Here is a 17,965-nt window from a genome sequence, read left to right on the forward strand (position 1 = left end):
TTCTTCAGTGTAAGAAAGGGAAAACGGATTGATGGAAAAGAAAATATACGTCTTTAAAATCATATATGTTATGGAAAAGGTGAATTGGAATTGATTTTTCATTTATTCTTCCTCTCAAGAACCAGGAAGGAACAACTAACCAGTTACACAAATTATTATTATTATTATTATTAGTAGTAGTAGTAGTAGTAGTAGTAGTAGTAGTGGTGGTGGTGGTGGTGTTGTGAACTTGTGCCCAGAACATTTGGATAACAAAATTATGATGTCTGAAGAAGTTATTAGGCAAATTAGTGGCTGAAAGACTCACTGAGACCAATTAAATATGAAGATAGTGATGAGTTCTTTGGCTGAGAAAATCTGTAAGCTGCACCTTCCAGCAGCTGGATGCCTCTGCTGCCTGAAGCTCATGCAGCCTGCAACTGTCACACAGAGGGCACTGGTCCAGCTCAGAACAGCTTTAGTTTCTGTTCTGAGGTGTTCCATTGCCTACAAGCATACAAGCATGAAGATAAACACATGACTCACAGGAGTGAAAGGTTTTGAAGACCAGCTCTAAAATGAGCCAGGTAAAATGGTCAGAAAATAGGGTGAAATGGTAACTGGGAAATGTAAAAAGGCACTTCTGTTAAGTGTTTTAGTTAAGAACTCAGATCTTGAATGGTCTTGATTATATTCAGATTTTTTTTTCCTGAAGTACTCAATTTATTGATACTAAATTATAACTCCCTTAGTTAGTCTAAATTTCCTTAAAACCTTCAGTCTGAAATTTTTTAACCCCACCTCTACGGATTACTCATGACAAACACTGTCAGTTAATCAAGACATCCAAACTATTTTGAACAAGTATGTGAAATAGTAGTAGTAAGTAAAAAATGTCTTGAATTCCTTAGCTGTTAGATACTACAATACTCAGCTCTGTAGAAGTACAAATCTGACATTAGAAAAGCTGATTACTTCAGGATTACATCTATTCAGCATGTTTAAATTCAGAGCAGAAACACACCTTAACAAACATCAGGTATCCCTGTACCTAAAGTAACTCTGAAATTCATCAAAAGTGCGAGCTAGTATTTTAAAATTTAAATTTACAGGTGGACAAAATCATAGTATACCTACTTCCATGGCATCCATTTATTAATGTGTAATTAAAAGGCATTTTTTAACTTTAATACCATGGGGGAACTTAACTCCTGTTAGTGGAGGTGGTCAGCACTTTGCAAGTTAAAACCCATCAGCTCCTTCTAAAGGAAACTTTGGTTTCCATACTGTTGTGTCTGCACGTGTGTGAAGGAATTTAAAACAACAACTACTGAAGCCTTGATAATCAGCACGTGCTGGTGCCAGCAATGCCATCAGTTGCATCAGGGCTAAAATAGGAAACCTTGGCTATTTTTATTTGCCTCAGGTCAGTAATTTTTATCTGCAGTGAAGTAGGATGGAGATTACTTCCTTCTAAATGGTCCTTTTAAGGCCCCTTCATAAAAATGCCCCATCTGGGTGTGTCTGTGCTGCTGTTGATCTCTTTATTCTGTCCTCATAAAAAGGCAATGAGCAGGCAAATTACACAGAATCTATGGCCACTGAGCAGGCTTAAAAGGAAAGTGTGACAGATTTTTCAGAGGAAAAGAAGTCCTGCTCATCACTGCTCAAATGAACATTTAATAATTCATAACAACTGAGTTATAAGTTTCCCCTTCAATACGTTTCCAAATGTGAATAGATTAAGTAGTAATTGCTATCAAGCTTTATGTTCTATTTCATGTATCTAATAAAAGTTTATCTAGTGGAGCTTACTTTGTATCTTTTTGATCTATTCCTAACTGACTGCAATATACTCTATTAAAATATTTATCATTGTGCTATCAAATATTAACCATTTTAAAATCATCCAACTGAAGAAAACAAATAATGTTACTTGCTTAAGTTTTCATGAATTTCCTGATATTTGGTTGTTCAGAACTCCCCCCAATATAGCACTAAAAATACACAAGATGCTACTAATTGTATTCACTCTCTTTGAATTGGGCTGTTTTGGAAATGCACTCTGCTCACATCTATCACCACTGTCCAATTTGGCTCTGCATTCAGAATCCTAGTTTTGTTGTCTGAAAAACTATGATTCTGCTTCAGTACAAGAGAATATTAGAGAGTTCTTGATTTTTCTATAGGTTAGTGGATTTTAAAACTATTACAGGAGAGTACAGAATGTTGGGGTTTTTTTAAGGGTAACATTTTTAAGACGTTTCCCTAATTATCCACCTGCTGATCCTTCTGAAATTCTGTGGCTTTGTCAGGTAAAAATACTGGCAAGTTCATCGAGTGTAGAATGATCTAGAGATGGGGAGTGATGTGCCACGGTTGCATGGCAGCCCAGGCCAGCCTGACTGGCTGCCAGACTTCCATCCCTCCCCAGCTGAGTGGGTTATGCTCTCCCAGGGTGCTCCTGCTTGTTCAACCAGTGGATGATTCATATCACAGAACTAACATAGCAAAAAAATGATTCTTTTTTGGTTAGTGTCCTGCTGAGTTAGATCTGAAATCATTCAGTGAAAGGTCAAACAACTGCCTGAGAGATTGCTAGGGGTGTGGGACTAAATAGTAGGGAATTGGGAGAAGAGGGATTGCAGCACTTGCAATTAGAGCAGTTTGGACAGCCATGAAATAGCAGCTTTGAAGCTGACACTTGGGCAAGATCAAGAGGAGAACAACCTCTTTGCTCCAATCCAATCCCTCACCTTACTGGGGAAAAATTGTTCTGTTAAAGGTCAGGTGTATAAATGTTGCTACTGAACCATTTCTTTTTGCTTTGGAGAAAGCAATTCCTGATCACCAGGTTATCAGAGTAAATCTCCTGAAGAACTGCAGTCTGTCAGGAGACTGGTGCCTCTCAATAACATGGCAACTATGCAAGCTAGTCCCCTCTTTTGAGCCTCACCCTCTGCTTCATTTTATTTACCTGTTATTTTCTTTGGCTTCTCCACACACAGGTATTACCTAATTCACAACCTCATCCAGCACAGAGACACAGAGATAAAGTCCTTGAGCTCTCCCCTGTACCCCTCTAGTCTACTGCTTCTGCAGGTTCTTCCATTTCCACAATATGCCACACACTTTGTGGGCAGCAGTGCTAAAAGAAGATCAAGGCATGGTCTCCAACCTAGGCATGCTACAGGAATTATGCAGATCTGTATAACTCTCTCAGAGCATCTTATGTTTTCATCTCCTCTGTGCTCTTTGTAGAGGAGAGATGCCTCACTTAATCATTTCTGTTCATATAGTGTTTGTGTTCTGACATGTTTACTCTGACTAAAATACATTCTCCCCAGAGAGAGATCAACCTTCCTTTTCTCCTTCAAATCTAACATCTCATTAAAAAATAATAACATTCCATGATATTCATACTTTGGTGAACAACTTTCTATGTATCCTAGTATCTGTATGATTATTCTGTGGGTTGTGTATTTTGCAAGGAATGCATTAATAAGCACATTTGCATTGTTGTTTCTCAGGTTTAAAAGACCCTGGTTTTAAAAGGATATCAGGATGGCACTGCACTTATAAGTCACCAGCATGCTTCCCCTGAGGCAAGCAGAACTAGTGTTTTGCATCATCTGAGGATCAGGTCTGATAATGCTGTAATTTTGTTTGTATTCTTGCCTTCCTTGTCTTACATCTGTAAACCATACTTTGCTGTGAGTTGCAGCAGTTGGATTCTGGATTAATGTAAAGAGAATTATTCTGGATTTAAATTTGCAGCCATTTGAAGAGGAGTCTGTTCCTCTTGCATCCAAACCCCTGTACACACACCCAATTTCTTTAGTCTGCATAACCACCATGTAAAATAGGTATTTTGAAAGCAGTATTTTGTGTATAAAGACCAGGGACAGATGACTGTTCCCTGAGGACAACAATGCTCAGCTCCTGCAGAACTTTATCCTTTTTAATACATTCTTTTTATATTTTACTTCCCTTCAAGTGTGGCAGTGTGCTTACTAGTACCAGCCTTGGCACCAAACCACAACAGAACTGAAAGTATATACAGCACCCATGCAGAGGGGAGTCCTACTGTATCCTGACCAGCTAACAGCATTAAAACTGCTATTGGTAAAAAGATATAAAAATACATAGGTGGATCTTCTATGGCTCCCAACACAGGCAGTTGCAATGGTGAACTGGAAAACAGGGCACCTTGATTCTGCATTTCTGTTTCTTTTTCTTTTTCTGTCTTGCATCCTAGGCACAAGTTCAATGTGTAAGTATTAGATACATCTGTGTACAAATGTGTAAAAGATCACTAACCCTCACTGGGGAGACCATTGCATTTATATGTATTTAATCTGTCTAGAAAGAAGTGCAGGGTGTATTTTTTTGAAGAAATATTTTAAAAGAATTAGATGGTAAATGTCTTTTCCTCTTTTCTTGCTGAACGGTAAATCCAATCTTCCAAAAGCAAATGTTAATATTAAGTTCCAAGTTTACAATTTCAAGTTTGATTTTCTTTGGCAACTCAATCTGCATGATGATTTTGATCAAATGCCCCAGCTTCTAACATTTGTAACACATGATAAAATCCACCCCAAAAAAGCTCATATTTAAATAATCATATAGTAAGTTAGATGCATGCTGTGACAGAATATGAATTATCTGACAGGCTGCAGAGAGAGTAATACAAGTTTAGTCTGGAAGACAGATACAAGCACTGAGTCCAATTTGAGCATTGAAGATAAGAGTGCAATCCTTTGCCTGCTTCTGTTTAAATGAATGAGAAAGGGTAAAATGAGATAGATTGTTCAGACCTTGATATAAGGCATCTGGCTGAAAACTAATTTGCTAATTGTTTAAGATTAGCACCATTGAACCAAGATAATTTAAAACACTGATTTGCTATGGGATGCCAGCTACCATTGGTAACTCTCTCTCCACAGCCTTTGTAGTGCTGTGGGTTCAATGTGTTTACTTGGTTTTTGTATGAAGGGAGATAGAGAATAATATTAGTCATTGAACCTTTCCTCACCTTTTCCCCCTGTGAGGAATATGCCAAATGAAAATTCGAGCTGTGCTGCCAAACTGATATTGGCAAAAGATCTTTTCTTTGCCTGATTGGATAAATATGCAGCTGGTTTTGTAATCAATGCTTCTGTGAGTGAAATTAAAAGATGTTACTTTAAAATGCTGCTGTATGTATGCAATGGTCTTTAGTCACCTGAAATGTCATGGCCAAGAAATACAGAAGATGCGAGACTCTGAGCAGTACATGTAGAAAATCAAGTGAATGCTCCTACTTAATATTTGTGTTTAAATGTTTTTGCCTTTTGATACAGGTTCCATTTTTCAAAAAACACTACGTTCAGTTAAAAACTGGCCCAAATCAATGGTAGTTGCAGGTTAAATTTCTTGCCAGGCTTGGAGCTTTTAGTTCTGTTTTAATGTTCATTTTTAAAGGAAATCGTTCTGTTTCTATAAAATAGAAAAATCTAATATATGCTATGCTATGTAATTTCTCATGTTCCAGGAATTCTAAAAGAGTTTCAGGACCAAACTGTTCTGTTCTGAACTCATTCCCTGTGCTTTGATCCTAGTGAGCAAATCCACTGTGGGTATGTGGCAGGGAGGCCCTGCTGAGCCCAGCACGTTCCCCGCACGCCCACGCCTGCGGCCGCAGGGGTTCTGGGGAGGGCTCAGGAGCTGTGCCAGGCACAGCCACATCTATTGTGCCTCTTCTTCTGAGGGCAGCAAACCTTCCTGTACCAACCAGACCCTGCTGACCACTACGTCTCTGCAGCACAAACCCTGAATGCAAGAAGATAACAGCTGCTATCACAGTGCTTTTTATCTGGGAGGCAAAGTCTAAAATTGCATCTGACCTCGGTGTGCGCAGAGACGCCAAGCGAGGAGCGCTCTGCCTGGATCCTCAGAGGGTTTAGATTAAATCACTAAGAGTGAGGTACCTAAATAAATAGTTCTGAGGATAATAGCTTCTGTGACTTCTACTTTGTGTGGTACAAAGTAGACTCCAAACTGTAATTTATCAAATGATAGAAAACACAACTCAGCTTTTGTGTTGTTTTTTTCCCTTATAGGTTTACTAATATATAAAATTATGACACTCCATTTACTTATAGAATCATACATGTAATTAAACTAGCTATGATATAGATTTAAATAGTTTATTTATAGTCAAGCTTTTGTTTGCACTAGATCAATGGTTTTTAGCAACAAAGCTCCATAAGAATAGAATTTCTTAATGCCAATAGCCTATGTATAACAAAAAGTAAACAAGCACATATTGGTCTGTGGAGTGAGTGTTTGTATCCATCTTTGCATATCTATGTTCCTGGGCAGCACAGGCTTAGGGAAAAGCAGATCAAAACCACATGCTACGTGTCCAGACAAATAATCTTTTTAAGCTTTGCCAAGGCAACAGAATGAGTTCCTATTTTTCTCATATATTGGGGTCTGCTTGCTTGCCCGGTCATTTGTTTAGAATTCAATGGGAAAATAAGAAAGCTAAAACTGACACTGTACGAAATTAAATTAATTGGAATTCTGTTCCTCCATGATAAGACTTGAAATGAGATTTAAATCAGCGTGTGGTTGGTAAAACATGACAATTTGATGTCTGTTCCATAAAACTGACAACTGCATCTAGTTGTTTTTCTTCTGAAATTGATCAGATAATTTGTTCAAGCTTGGAGAATATTTGACAGTTACACAATCAAACTGAGATTTGTTCTGAAAATTACAACAAAGTGAGGGAAACTCAATTAGTTTTGTCAGCAAATATAAAGCCATTAACTTGCATTTCCAGAAACTGTCCAAAGCTTTTACAAATACTCTTGATTCAGCTAAAATCAAGCTAATTATATGCTGGGCTCAAAAAAACTCATCATTAAAAGAACATTATTTGTCTTACAATGTCCAAACCTGAAAAGATAGGAAGTACTGAAATTAATAAGTAATTGCTTTGACGAACTGGTGTATATATATTACTATAAAATTTGCTGAACAGTCCTCCAGACTTGTTCAGAATCTCAGCTACTTAATATCTTTTTTTAAACCCACTGGGTGAACACAGTGGTAAGTTTCATTTTTTCAAATTCCATGCAGAGAACCATACTGATTTCTGTTTTCGCTTTTTTCCCTTGCAGTTTGGGTCACTGCAATATTTCCAACGCTTCACAAATTCCAGTGGTTGTTTTGCCAGTATCTAGGATAAGGTACAGGGTGGTAACAACCTTCTTCTGCATATAGGGTGCAAGGCAGAGGGAGACTTCTTATTTCTGAGTGTGTTGTTTGGGAGGTAACTAGGATCTGATTTGGTGAAGACTTAGTAATAGAGAACTTTGAAACTTGAAACATTACTTCACCTGCTTTCTGCTGCAATTCTAACTGCCCAATAATTTTGTGAATGATAACCCAAGTAGAAGCAGCTGGAAAATGAGAATACAATCAACAGCCACATGTGAAAAGTATGGTTTGGTTTAAATGCCTTGCCACATACAAACAGGAGCTTGCTGGTAGAGGCTGAGGAAGTCCAGTTTTCTCAGGTTGCACTGGACAGTGTTGCCCATGCAAACTTCTTTTCTCTTCATATACTATCTTTAATGCTATTTGGTTAATTATCACAATATTTCCTGAAATTATTTATTGGTTTTCTTTCCAGATATAATTTGTTGAGTTGTCACAAGTCCAGCTTTTCTGCTTCAGAGGTACTCATCACTTGAAGAGGCAGTGGTAATCTCTAGCATTATTGCCTTTTTAAAAAAAATTATTATATAAGATTTACATTTGGTTTTGAGTATTTAGAGTATTTGTATGGCTGTTGACCAATTTTATAATATCTGTCTAATTGGTGTCAGTAATTACTGACAGTAATTACTAATTGGTGTCAGTAATTATTTTCTTGTGTTTCTCAGTCTTAAGAATCAAAAGCAAGCTCTTGTAGAAATCTGTCTTTAATGTTTATGTGGCTAAGAATGCAGAGAGGCAGTGAGAGAAGGTGAAAGAAAAATTGTGAGAGGACTTTCCAGAGTTTCTGCAAGTAGATTATCAAAACTGTTAAAAGAATAAATCTTACAAACAAAATTTGCAGTAAAAATCTAATTCTGTACATCTTGAAGTGATATTTCTACTCACTTGTTTACAAGACCCATTAACCAGAAGAAAAGCAAAATATATAACTAAGCATTGAAACAACATGTGTTCTAACACCATTTAAGGCAAATTTCAGCTCTTATTTTTAAGGATGTTAAGTATACTTCCATTTTTTTCCCAACCATTAGCTTTCATCTAGTTTTCACTAATTATTACAGGTACAAGCCAGTGTTTTGCAGTTATTGTCCAGGGATAGTTTAAAGGTATGAAAGCATAATTAACTTAGTCAAGAAGCTGCAGTTTAGGACAGAAAAAGAGTGAACATGCAGAGAAATCACCTTCTTTCTTTTAGTAGGAATTCTGAATTTGGAAGGAATATGCTGATGGTTTTAGCATACAAAACTTACTTCACAGTTGCCAAGACGTGTATTTACCTATGCCAGCGGGAGCTCCTCTGGGTGTTAGTGGGACGGAGGGAGGACATGAAAGTGCATTGTATTAACTGGATGGCACAGTCAGTGCCCTCAGCTGGGAGTCTCCCAAGGGTCAGGCAGTATGGCACTGGTACAGCCCAGAGCTTTCGCTCGTTCTCTGCTCCCATGAATTGGCACATGACAGCACACGGACGAGAGGCAGCGGAGCTGCAGGAGAGGGCGACTCTCAGAGTTACTTACGTTGACAGCCCAAGCTGTGCCAGATATATCCCGGCAGACATTTATCACATTTAGGCCCTGAAGTTCCCTCCTTACACTCACAAAATCCTCTGTCATTACAGCGATCATGGACTGAACCAAAAGGGTTACAATAACAGTCTGCAGAAACAAGACAACACATACACACTGGATTCAGGTCCACATGTGGAGATAATTCATTCAATACCAATAAAGGGTGCATTTCCAGTGCTAAAGGTAAAGGAAGACTGTCTATTAAGAACATCTAGTGTAGTGAATATAATTACTACATGTCCATTTATTTGTTTGCTTGTGTCATTTCAGGAAGAGACATTTTATGATGCAAAGAGAAAAAGTAAACAGAAAAGATATAAAGGCAGAAGATACCATGGTCTTGAGGGTAAGTGATTATAACAGATTCTCTTTGGCAAGAATATTTTTGACAATTTAATGAACATTAGAAAAGCTTTGTATAGTATGGATATATCCATGTGCCATCAGGGTGAAATGTTTCGCTTTACTAAAATAGGCTTATCTGTATTACTCAATATTTTCAGAAGTGCTAGATGTCTTTGCAGGGCTATATAAATACACTTTACTTATTTCCAAGATAGTCTTCCTTTATAGGTTTGAGCAGTACAATAATTTAAGTGAATATTTGCCATTAAATTGATGAGATAGATTTATCAGTGACATTAATAAACCTTTTGCGTATTCTGCAATGCAAAGCTTGAGGTGAGCACTAATGTAATGTAAAACCTTTAAGAACGGGCTTTGTGCAGCCATTTTAATTTCTCTCACCTCCCAGCATGCAGATGGAAAATGCAGTGAGGCTCATTCCCCGCTGTATATTTTTCACATGTGTTCAGCTAATTAAAGAAAAAGTAGGGTAACACATTTCCTCCCACAACACTTACTGTGCTGTTCATTCACAGCCCTTCTCTTTAATATGATTACAATATCTGTGTTCAGCTTTCAGCCAGCTGAACAAAGGCAAGGAACTCACAGAGCTCATTTTTGGCATTCCTGTTCTTCACCTTGGTTATTCAGATTTTATCTTCAAATGAAGGGTTATCTTATTTTTATGTAGACCCATGTAGACCCAGAGTAACTTCACTGTTAACTGAGACCACAAACTCCTTTTGGAAGCATCTGATCTCTGCTCTTCCTGATTTGGGGCAACCTGCTGGGAGTGTGGATTTATATGTTTGTGAATCAGTGCTACTTTGATCAGTACATCTAGCAATTGTTCCCTAGCATTAGGTTAAACCTCAGTGGTACCATAAATGAAAAAATGGAGTTGAACTGGGAAGTTACATACATCTATCTCTCCAATGAAAAAAACTAACAGGAAAAAAAAATTACCAGAAAGACATTTCTCATCTGTTGTCTCCCTGTTTATTAACTATAAATTACAGATGGCACTTTGAACATTTGGGATGCTGAAGAAGAATAGTTACCTTTGGCAAAAGGGTTCTACCACAATAATAGAGTCAATTAGCTGGCAGCATTCATTAAAGAAGCGGAAAACTGACATGCCAAAAATACTGTGCAAGGCTGAGTATTATAGCAAAGTGAGTGCCATTTGAAAAGCTGGGAATTCTGATGTTAATCAGATATATCAAATGATTATGTAAACAGGCACTGACTTGAGATACATTCTGAATGCAAGAAGTAAAATTTGCTTCAAGAGTGTTTATAGAAAACCTTGAAAGACAAAGCTTGGAATAACATTAAAAACAGAGGGCCCAATTCTTGTTAAAAATAGCTTTGTTAGACATAATGAAGTTACAGTGATTTAAACAAGTATTTGTGAAAGAAATGTATAGCCTGTGATACTGGATATTATATTTTCCACAGAAGACCCTGAACCAGTGAAAGCTTTCCTACTGAACTCTAGCACATAAAACACCTAGGAAGTTCCAGGCCCATATCGTGCTACTGAAGGGAAAGTAAATAATAGAAACAAATCTTTAAGCCAGGCCCTTTTGCAAAATTAGTAGATCCAGTCAGAACACCCAACAGACTAATTCTAGCTTCCATCTTTCCCAATTGATACCACAGTAATATAACCTATAGAACATTCAGGATCATTGTGCAACACAATATCACAGGCTGTAGAACACTTCCCAAGGCCTACCAAATACTTAAGACATTACAAATCTCAGAGGTCACAATTTTCAGTGTGCCACAGGGAGGCAGTGAGTATCTCCAATGCCCATACAACAACAGGGCTATAAATAACACTAACATTCCCAGATCATCCTAATAAACAAACCATACACAGGTTCCAGGGTGGGGGAAAAAGCTTCTGCAGATCTGAACTGAGAAAGAATTTTCATCCTAACCTTCATCTGGTAACTATTTGTAAGGATAGGAAGACAACAGAAATGGTAATCTGTTCACTGGGGTTCACTCTATCAATGTGATGCTTCAAACAAAACACAGTGAGTGTAAATAAGAAAGGAGGTGGGGAAACAGGCTGAGGCTTGCAAGCTTGCTGCTTATTAGTCTGGGCTGACAGTGGCTCCAGGACAACCCCCAAGGTTAACTTAACCATGTGTCATTAGGGCTTCTGGTGTTAACTGAAGCTCAAGCCTGACTAACTGCAAGGGTGGCTTTGTTAAAAGTGTGACAGCAATCACCAGTTCAGTATTTATGCTGTGAGGCAAAGGCTATGTTTTATTACTCTGGGTCTACCTGGTGGTTTCCATGCTATCCTTGCTTGTCAGTGTGTGCATTCACTGAAAGTCACTTGGGCTTTATCAAGAAATAAAAACTCTTCAAGCTGTTAAATTATTTTTCACACCAAATTAATAATTTTTCACTTCAGAATACCTTGATTTATTCTGAAACTGCAGTTTCCCATATGAGGTAATTTTGCAGTTAATGTACAAATCCACAAATTTTTGATATTTCATTTTAGGAAATGAAATCTATTTTGCTGCTAAAGAAATTAAGGGCATCAAGAATTAAGATTTAAGCCCACTGTAAAATACATTGCATTTGGCTCACTGGAAAAAAAAAAAACCTTCTCCGCATCTGAATTCTTCAGTCTTAAAAATTAAACATTTTACATTTTCTCCATTGATTTAGCATCAGCTACGATTCACAGATTTGTTATCCATGTACTTACCATATGTATTTCTGCAAACTGTGAAGCAGTTTTGATAAATCAGAGCCAAAGCCCTATTAGCTGCCATTAAACTAGCTTATGCAAACATTTGTTACCTTTCTACATACATGGCTGAAGAGGAAAGAATTAACCTGAAAAAATTACTTTCATATGGGAATAAGACTTGCACATATCACTGCAAATCTGCTTATTAAAATGTTCATGCCAACATTTCACTTGAAGTTAAACCACAGAACACTGCTTTTAAACTCGGAGAAAAGAGAAATGAGCGTTTCCAATAGAGCAAGACTGTGCTTGACCTAGAAGGGTGTTGAATCCATCAACTCTCTCACAGGTGAAAATACTCCACGTTTTGCCCAATTAAATCTTAGGAGCCCAGATCAAGACAGCACTTTAAGAACAAACTTCTCTGTTTTCTGAAAAGTGCTTAGGTGTCTGTTCATTTCACTGACTTTACACCAGAAGTAGGAAAGACCTCTTAAGTTGGCAAATCAGCTAGGACACATACATTGAAAACTACATTTTGTATGGTAACTGTGATCTGGAAAACTGTCTTAGTACAGCAACAATGTTATTTATTTCAAACTAATTACCTAATGTGCAGAAAACCAAGGTTTGATCCTACAGTTACTTCACATGGTGGAATTCTCATGGGAGCCCAAGAGAATTCTGCTTGCATTAAGGTGGAAAGTCAGCAAATGTTTTACATTGCATTGCCTTTTTTTTTTTTTTTTTTTGCTAAGTAAAAGATTTTAAAATCCTCAGTGTTTTGGCAATTTTAAAGTGCACAATTGTCTTACCATGACATTTTAAATATATCACTTATAAAATAATTTTTAAATTACTTATTTTTGGCTTTTTGTTTACTAACTTCCTTGTCTAATGTAGCTGCAGCTACTGTCTTAGTATTTCAGTGTATATGGGAAAACAACATACTGAATGAACTGATGAAAAATTCCAAACAGAGCAATTTGGAGTCATATTCATTAGGCCTATTTAGGCAGCTGAAATTATACAACCCTGTTGTCATACCAATGATGTCTGTCATCTACATCAAACAAGTATGTGGGACAGTAGTTTTTTTCCAAGAACATTTGATTGTATTAATCTCCTCAGCAGAGTCATACAAAATCATGACTTGCCTACTAAAGTTCTTATTAGCTCTGACTAATTACTGGCAAAGTAGATCATGCATTTCCTGAATGCATTACCAAGCAAAGTTAAAAGAAGGACACATGAAATGCAGTGCATGGATGGATCTGTGTGTTTATCACAAGATAAATATGTAAATCTGTCAAGTTACAAACTCAAATAATAACAACCTAAATAGTTTCTGGCTTGAATCTCAGCAATGGATTATAAATGTATTAAAATATAATTTATTCACCCGTGGTCTATTTTGGTTTTACAGTATTTGCTAGCTACTCTTTGCTTCCTGGAAGATGAAAAGAAAAAAAAATCACAATGAAAATCCAGAACAGGTCCTACTGATGCTTATGTCTATAAGAAACATTATATTATTACATTCTCCACCTCTGTTTGTTATTAGAACAGTGTCTTTAGTGGCAATCTGTTAATTACTGGCCATTGTACAAAGCTTCCTTTATTGACTGTTCAGGCTTCACCTAAAGTGTCCTGACTTTGCTGTATACTGTCTGTGGAGACATGAGAACAATGCATGTTCTTCTGAGTGCTAAAGATCTTAAATTTTTTCCTAATATGCTTTTCTTATTATGTTCTAACATTTTCTCTAATTCTGTAGTTTGGATATTTATAGCAGATGCTTGTTCTAAAGCACTGTTTTCACCTAGGAATCCCTTTTCTAAATTGACATCATGTCACACTGATTTGACAAATTCTGTTCCTAACCTCATGGGCATCATTTCAGTTCCTCCTCTAAGTAGAGGGGAGGTAACACTGCATTTACAGTCCTGTGTCTGGGAGCAGAATTAGCTGCAATATGCTTTTTGTGAAATTTAGTGAATAAAGGGGATTAACAGAGATCCCTCCACATGTCCTTTTGATGCAGCTGGCAACTTTTGTAGGTATCCAGGCAAGTATCCAAGAGTCTGTACTAGTAATTGCAAAAGCCAGACTGGGACCAGGTATTTAAGACTCAACTCCTTACTTTTCATGTGTGACCCCAGTGTGGCTCCCTGCTGTGTAAGGAGACAGCACATCCAATTTCTGGGGAGAGTCTACCCAGAACCCATAGCCAGAGAGGTTCGTCATCATTTACAGATTCAAAATGCCTCTTTGGGGCTACCAGGGCAATAGAAATGAGGTGAGAAGTCTACACAGATGTTCTGATCCATTGAAAAAGCTCATTCTGGCTTAAGTGGCAAGTAAGCAGCAGCTGCCAGGAGCTGAAAAGGCACAGAAGAAAAGGCGCAGTTATCCCGGGACTGACCTATGCACACATTTTCATCGTCCAGCTCTGCAGAAGCATTTCTGAAGTAGCCCAGCCTGCATAACTCGCAGTGCTGACCTCTAGTGTTGTGCTTACAGCTCACGCAAATGACCGTATTGAGCAGCTCGATGTAACTGCACCGGTTGGAGTGCCCGAAGCATTCACAGTCTTTCAAGGAAGAACAGAAATGTATACAAAGTGTATACAGCAGCAGAGTAATAGCACATTACATGCTTAGTAAAAATGAACCATGAGCAGAAGTATGAATGAATGGCACATACATGTTAATCAATGTAACATGGACAGCAGCAGATGTTTATCTGCAATGGAAGTGGAGCTGGTTTCAGGCAGGTTAGCGTGACCCGACAACCATGGCATGATGTCGGAGGTTGGCTGTTGTTGGCAGACCTGATGGAACTGAAGCATTTGCAGTTGTAAACCTTTCAGGGTTACTGGAGGTTCAGTTTCCGCTGAGAGAAATGCACATATTTTTGCACATTTGAGATGAGTATAAATCAAGACCCGGGAAAAACCTCCTCGTATTAACAATGTTAAATTAAGTGGACAAAATTGTCAAACTTAATTATGATTAAATCCAAAACTGTAAGTAAAATATTGTTTTTTTCTGACAGAAATGGAGACTATTCAAAAATGCTTTTGAACTTCGGGTGCTGTAACTGGTAGGCACCTTGAGAACCAGAGTGTTTTATTTCATGGCCAAATAAATCTCTAGTTTGACAATTTTGGCCAACACCTCCTAAAACGATTAACAGTGAAGAAAAGGAAGGAAGACAGTTATTGGAGAACTACATCAACTGTACTTTTGAGGTAAGCATTAACCGGCTTTTGTATTCTGAGATGAAAAACACTTGGGCTAGAAAAGATTATGAAAATTCTGAAATGTGTACTGACTAGAAAGCATGCTTACTGCAGCCATCTGAAATGAAGCTGGCATGACAGTCACTTTAAAAAAAACCTTTCATTAAATATAGAATGCTAGTGCCTTTTAGTCTTTAATCACAAGCAATACTTGGCTTTATGCAGAACAAAGAAAAAATCAGAAATGTATCAATAACATTATAGAAGACACAGCTCTGCTTTGTGTAGAACACATGTGTAAGCCTGATCACTCAACTCTTGGGATTATGAGCCCAGAATGAATGCAGGAAAGGTTACTAGGATGATCAGAGAAGTTGAGTCTGTTTAAAAAGTGAAGATAGGGAAATTTGGCTTGTTTATTATAGCAAACTGATGATAGAAGGTGTCCCCTTCTTGTATAAATACAGCAAGGAGCTAAGCCTTCTGCCATCCTAATGGACAGTACTGGCACAAGAACAAATGGGTGTTAACTGGCTGTTGGGAAATTTCAGAAATTAGAAGGCTGTTGGAAATTAGAAGATTTGTGACAAAACACACTGATGCTTTACAGATGTAGCTTATTAACTAGTTGAATAAATTATAGTATGTTTCCTGCAATAATGGAGCACTGGATGCAGTGACTTGGAAGGGCTTTGAGGTCTTGAAGTTATCTTGTAATTAGATAAAGCTGTAGCAGAGGGTGTAAAATGTTTCCATATATGACAGAGGCCAAGTCCCCTGTGCTGCCTTTCCTCTGGTATGCTCCTGATTATGCTGGGCCACCTGATCATCCCCCTGACTGGTGGAGTAGGGCATCACATACAGTATTTGAGCCTGTCTGTATTTTTGTAAAGTAACAACAGTAACACTACATGTTTCTGAGTATGCTCTGCACTCCCAATACATGGATATTTCTTTGGCTTTTGTCTGATGTACTGGACCGTAAATAGATTAATTTTTTTTAGACACTTAGCACAGCATATGTTTCAATCTTGAGAGCTGCCTTTCTGCTGCCAGAAAACATTAATCCATTTTACATATACGCATTTAGTTAACATATATTTCTTGTTCTCTTCAGTGTTATTCTGCTAAACCAGTGTTTTGTTGTTTGTGCTAATCCGATAATTTTGATGCCAGTAACTGCTGGAGTACAGGAAAACATTTGGTGTATCAGTCTCAGTATGTTACCACTTGACACAATTGAGTAGAGAGGAAAAAAATGTTGGGTTTGTTGTCTTTTGCAGCTGGTCAGTCTGATTCAGCATCTCAGCCAGCCACCCTGCAGCATTTCTCCCCAAGTATATCCATCTTGCTCAAGTGAAAGCTGCCTGTGTGGAACAGATGAGATCTAAAAGTGGAAAATAGCACTAGCAAACAGGAGTAATGGAAAATTGGTGTGATTATGTTTATGTGTTTGATTTTTAAAGTAAGAAAGAATGACTAGTGATAAGCAATCTGATCTTTCTGAATCCAAGATTCAGAAGCAAGGCTGTCAGTCTTTCTGTCTGACAAAGAATCTGACTTCTGCTACCAACAGAGAGTTTGTTTTGGTGAGATGATACTGTATTGGTATGTTGGTCCGACTTGTTGCTAAACATTTCCATACTCCAGGTGAATTTAGAGGAAATTATTTGCCTATATACAATAAAGAAAAGCTGACTATGCTACATTATCTTTTGTATTTAAGGCAGAAAGAAACTGAAAATAGTTCATGAATGAATGACTGCACTACTTCCACTGTGAAACTGCAATACAACCTTCAATTATATTACTACCACACATAATTAGCCATAACAACAGCACAAAAACAAAAGCTGCACATTAAGCAATTCACTCTGTGACACAAGGCCTGCTCCAAATTATGATTTGGAGTGAAGAAACTTCCAATAATTATGAAGCACTTGGATGTATGTACATGCTCTGAAACGTATGCAGAAGGACTGCTCATGTTCAGAGGTGGGTCATCAATGCTTAAGGTAAACAGAGAGACCAATTTTTAAACTTGGTTGCATTTCTATGGGTATTGCTCTTTTGTAACAACCGTGCTGTGTGAAACAAAGTCTTTGTCTGAAAGTAAACTAATGCTAAGGTACGGGAGTGCTCTAGTAGTCTTGATCAGACTAGTAAATGCTATGTGGTGTAGAAAAAAACACAGCTAACTCAAAAACAGTCCAACATCTGATAAAACATTAGCAATGGCACAAGGAAAAAAGAAAGAAATGGCAAGTAACGATTAAATCAATTTTGTGATAACGTTTGCTTCCCCCCTGCCTCCCCACCACATTGTTTGTTAGTGCAGTAATTTTTTGTTGTTGGCCTGGTCAGTGAATAATTTTCACATCCCTCTATGCTTACAAAAATAAGCTACGTAAAAAGTCCTCCTGTGATCAAAATGGAATTACTTTTTCTACTGGCTGCATAAGGTGCTACCCTAAGCCACTTAGACATAGCACACAGAGTTGCATTCAGCACCGTGCCAGCTGGGAAGCACTCGGTGCTGTATGGCCTTTCCAGCATACCATGTGGTTCACCTTAACCAGAAAATTTTCTGCTGGTTAGACCTGTCAGAGGCAAAGCTTAGGGTCTTCAGGCACACAGCTCTGGCTAGCAGCCTAAAGCACTGTCACGCACTGGCAAAGTGGGGAGAAGTATCAAAATCAGGCTGCACATGGTTTACCAACCAGTGTGAAATGACACGAGCTTCTTACAGTGTTAGAAAATGCTGCTTTCAGTTCTGAGTACCACATGTCAGAAAAGACACAGATAAGTTGAATAACAATATGGAGTGAACGGTTC

At 37.8% G+C, this 17,965-nt stretch overlaps 1 protein-coding gene across 1 annotated transcript in view; it reads right to left on the reverse strand.

Annotated features, from left to right (window-relative positions):
- The window catches only part of NTNG1 (netrin G1), a gene marked incomplete at its 3' end in the record, with an annotated part of 150,370 nt that overhangs the window by 15,117 nt on the left and 117,288 nt on the right, over positions 1-17,965 (reverse strand). Inside the window, exons 8-9 of the mRNA XM_053985411.1 lie at positions 14,312-14,479; positions 8,769-8,906 (exon numbers count right to left, since the gene is read on the reverse strand). Of these exons, the coding sequence (XP_053841386.1) occupies positions 8,769-8,906; positions 14,312-14,479 (306 nt within the window). The remainder of the gene's footprint in view (positions 1-8,768; positions 8,907-14,311; positions 14,480-17,965) is intronic.

The sequence above is a fragment of the Vidua macroura genome, chromosome 9 (genome assembly GCF_024509145.1).
Source record: "Vidua macroura isolate BioBank_ID:100142 chromosome 9, ASM2450914v1, whole genome shotgun sequence".
NCBI classification, from domain to species: domain Eukaryota; kingdom Metazoa; phylum Chordata; class Aves; order Passeriformes; family Viduidae; genus Vidua; species Vidua macroura.